This window comes from Malaclemys terrapin, chromosome 21, assembly GCF_027887155.1.
Source record: "Malaclemys terrapin pileata isolate rMalTer1 chromosome 21, rMalTer1.hap1, whole genome shotgun sequence".
NCBI lineage: Eukaryota > Metazoa > Chordata > Testudines > Emydidae > Malaclemys > Malaclemys terrapin.
Window position 1 is genome coordinate 2,232,540 of NC_071525.1, and position 3,951 is coordinate 2,236,490.

The following is a 3,951-nucleotide window of genomic DNA, read 5'->3' on the forward strand; positions in this document are numbered from 1 at the left end:
TACCCATTAAAGATGCCTTTCCTCAGATGGTGTAATTTATTCTCGCTCCATGGAAGCCATTTTACCAGAGTACAAGGTCTGAGGACCTTGTCCTTAGTGATTTATTTGGAGAAAGGAAAAATTTCTGTTCCTTCATTAGCAAGTATTGGTGACTCCCAAGGTTTAGAAAACCAAAGAGCCACACTCTGACACTGGACTCAACGGGTTTGCATGCAGAGGTTGAATCCTCAAAGGAAAGGAAAAGATCAGCATTATCCCAGCCATGTTCTCTTTGAGAAATGTCTATAATGGACACAGCATACCAGGTATCCTTCAAATTAAAAAAGGTTTCAAAGGGGACAATTGGGAGGTAAAGTTTAGTGGGAGTGGATAAAAGGCATAGAAATAGGAAATAGGAACAAAAACATAGCCACAAATATAGGGTCTAAGTGCACTCCTCCTCTCTCTCTCGGGCCCCACGTAGACCTCACTACTATAGTAACTGAGGTTTGAATCCTTTTTTCCAGTGACACTTGTACCTTTTCTTTACTCTATTCCCTGTTGTGTGTTTCAGGTTTACCTCCATCACAGAAAGATGTCTTGCTCTAGCCTGTGCTATCCAGAATGCGGGGTGGCCCGACCCAGTCCAGTTTCTGGCAGCTGCAACGAGCCGTGCGTTAGGCAGTGCCCTGACTCTGAAGTCATCATCACACCATCACCGGTTGTTGTAACCATCCCAGGACCAATTCTCAGCAATTTCCCTCAGCAGAGTGAAGTGGGAGCCGTTGGAGCACCTGTGGTCGGAGCAGGCTACGGGGGCTCATTCGGTTTGGGGGGATTGAACGGCTATGGAGGCCATTACGGAGGATTGTATGGTTATGGGGGATTAGGTGGTTACGGGGGCCATTATGGTTATGGGGGATTGAGTGGTTATGGGGGAGGTTATGGGGGATTGTGTGGTTACGGGGGCCATTATGGTTACGGGGGATTGAGTGGTTATGGGGGCCGTTATGGTGGACTGTGTGGTTACGGAGGAGGTTATGGGGGAGGTTATGGTTATGGGGGAGCATGCGGTTCCGGGGTATCTTGCCATAGGTACCTGAGTGGAAGCTGTACACCATGTTAAACCCTGCAGGAATATCAATGGTAAAAGAAAAGACCAGGAAATGAACAACAAGCTAGAGATTCAGACAGAGATTTCAGAAGTGCTGGGCAGGCATGGCTCCACTTGAATTCAATGCAAACTATGTCTTTTCAGCCCCTTTGTCTCATAGACTGACTGCTAATGTTATGCTTATAAACTCTTTCTGCCAATGCATTCCCAACCACGTGCTTATTCTCCTAGTCACATGTGGACTCATTCTGAATTGCACTCAAGCTGTTTGCACTAACCCCACAGTGTGAAGGAAACAGGGGCCTTAAGACAGGCATCAGTTGTATTTATTATCACTTTAATTTGTTTGTCCAACTCTGTACCTGCAGCAAAGGAAAAAGAACATCTTGCCTCAAATGCATCCCAAGGAAGCGGGTGATTGCAGCCCGTCTGGAAATACTTGAAATACATCCTTTCTGCTCTGTTTTATTTCTTTCTGTAACTGTGTATTGCAAATGTCATTCTCATTAAAAACTATGCTGCATTATAATATTAATCTTCTGGATTTCCTTGTTCCTCCCTCCTTGTTTAAAAATTGTGCTGGATGAAATTCATCCCTTTCGAGCAGGCAGCACCAGGCACTTCTCAAGTCGCAACTTCTGAAGGCATAGAGTGATAGGAGAATAATGCACTTTAAGTGGTTCATAGCATTATGGAGGCCCTCTGCACAGGGGTGGAGTTCTTCCTTGCATTATCTGTTTAGCAAAAAGTCTTTTCCTGCTAACACTTACACATATTTTCAATTTAAGAATGTAAATATTTCCTTCGATTTCAAAAAGACCAATCACCTGATCTGCTGGAGCAATGCCTGTGTTCTTCCATTCCAAGGAGGAGTCCATCATTGTGGTCTGATATTGAAGAGTAGGGTTGTATTGCTCTTCAATAAAACCTGTTGCCAGATGGCTAAATCTCCCCTCACTATGTGAGTATTATGGAATGTTCTTGAAGAGCCAGGATGGTCTGGATAATTTTTCCTTTTGTGTCATCAAATCAAAAATTTGATTAGTGGAAAATGTTCATCTTCTGATAACTGAGAGCCACAAAAATTTGGAAGAATAATGTATTGATACATCCAGCGGACATTATCTAAGAGTGGCAACGTGGAATGCACTGAGCAGCCGCTACCTCGAAAACCATTAGATTCTTATACTGAATTAATGGTCTGTGCATTAATTCATATCACACATGAGATTTCTAACTGCTCCAGATGTCTTTAGTCTTATTTGTTTATATAAGCAAAATGGACTCCTTCAGGCGTGTTTGCAACATCCCTATGAAATCAACTATTGGTCTAGTCATTTTACCGAGGAGTGGAGATCGCTGCTGTCCAGCTGATGAACACATCAAGGCCAAGAATGAGAAGAAGATGAATTTAATTGAGTTTTAATGGAGCACTGAAATTCAAAATCTCAATATGAAGCTGAACTATTTCTGCCCCTTTGCCCATTGCTTTAGATCTTGTCAGCTCAGCTCCAGCATGGCAACGTGAGTGCAGATTTGGTGTCAAGAAGCAGACTTGGTTGAATTTACACCCCAAATAGGTTGTTATAAAAGACTGCTTTCTAGATGGATGCTAAGTAGAGCATGTCACTGGAGGTCCCAGCAGAGGAAAAGAGATGAATGTCCTGGAAAAGGGAGAATTATTCTGAAAGAGGGCTGCTGACTCCATAATTAAGTTTCAGCAGAGTTTCTGTTTGAGAGTTTATTATTCAAAATGATTGCAAATTGACATGCCAGAGATACATTGCTTTGAACATTCATCCTTTTCACCTGGAGTAGCGATAGCGATGGAAACAGGGACTTGTTTGGTCAAAGGCCTAAAGATAATGCATCTATCTCAAATGGCCAGGTTAATAAAATTTTCCCAGTGTTTGTCTGTATGAATGATTACAGCTCAAACGCCGAGAGCCTGAGGAAGGCAAGCTCCATAGAACAGCGAGGTTACTTGTGGAGTTAGGTTGAGAAGAGCTTTCTAGTGAACAGCTGAACTTTCAAAGTGGTTTAGAAGCGAAGGCAGCCTATCTTGAAAGTTCCTTTACCCATTCCAGGGGGTGGGGCAAGAGTCAACCCTGTATTAACCAAGCAATTTTCTGGCCAATTTTCTTTTCCTTATGAAAAACTGGGCTGTTATCATGCAATGACTCACACAGATGCTTACCATAAAAACATAAGAATGGCCCTACTGGGTCAGACTAAAGGTCTGTCTAGCCCAGTATCCTTTCTTCCGACCGTGGCCAGTGACAGGGCCGGCTCCAGGCACCAGCGAAGGAAGCAGGTGCCTGGGGCGGCCAATCGAAAGGGGCGGCAGTGCGTTCGTGATTGGGGCAGCACGTCCGGCAAGTCCAGGTCCCTCTCCTCCTCTTTGAGCTGTCGCCGAAGTGCTGCCAAAGAGGAAGAGAGGGAGCAAAGGACCCACCTCCGAATTGCTGCCGCCAAAGACTGAAGCAGCGCGATTGAGCTGCCGCCAAAGTGCCACCGATCGGCTTTTTCTTTTCTTTTTTTTTTTCTGCCGCTTGGGGCAGCCAAAAAGCTGGCGCTGGCCCTGGCCAGTGCCAGGTGCCCCAGAGGGAATGAACAGAACAGGGAATCACCGAGTGATCCATCTCCTGTGTCAAGGCTCCTTCCCCACTCTGAACTCTAGGGTACAGATGTGGGGACCTGCATGAGAACCTCTAAGCTTAACTACCGGCTTAGATTTTGTTTTGCTGTCACCACCCAAATTATTTATGAGTTATTTGGGAAACTCTGTCAATCTCCCCCCAGAATATCTCCCTCCCACGTACTATAACCCTTCCCTGGGTAGCCGTGAGAGACTTCTC

General features: G+C 44.9%; 1 protein-coding gene across 1 annotated transcript; it reads left to right on the forward strand.

Moving 5' to 3' along the window:
• The first annotated feature begins 574 nt into the window (after window positions 1–574).
• On the forward strand, window positions 575–1,212 carry LOC128827507 (claw keratin-like). Its single transcript, XM_054011425.1, has one exon. It carries the CDS (start codon window positions 575–577, stop codon window positions 1,103–1,105), a length of 531 nt encoding a protein of 176 aa, XP_053867400.1. The 3' UTR covers window positions 1,106–1,212.
• The last annotated feature ends 2,739 nt before the right edge of the window (window positions 1,213–3,951 follow it).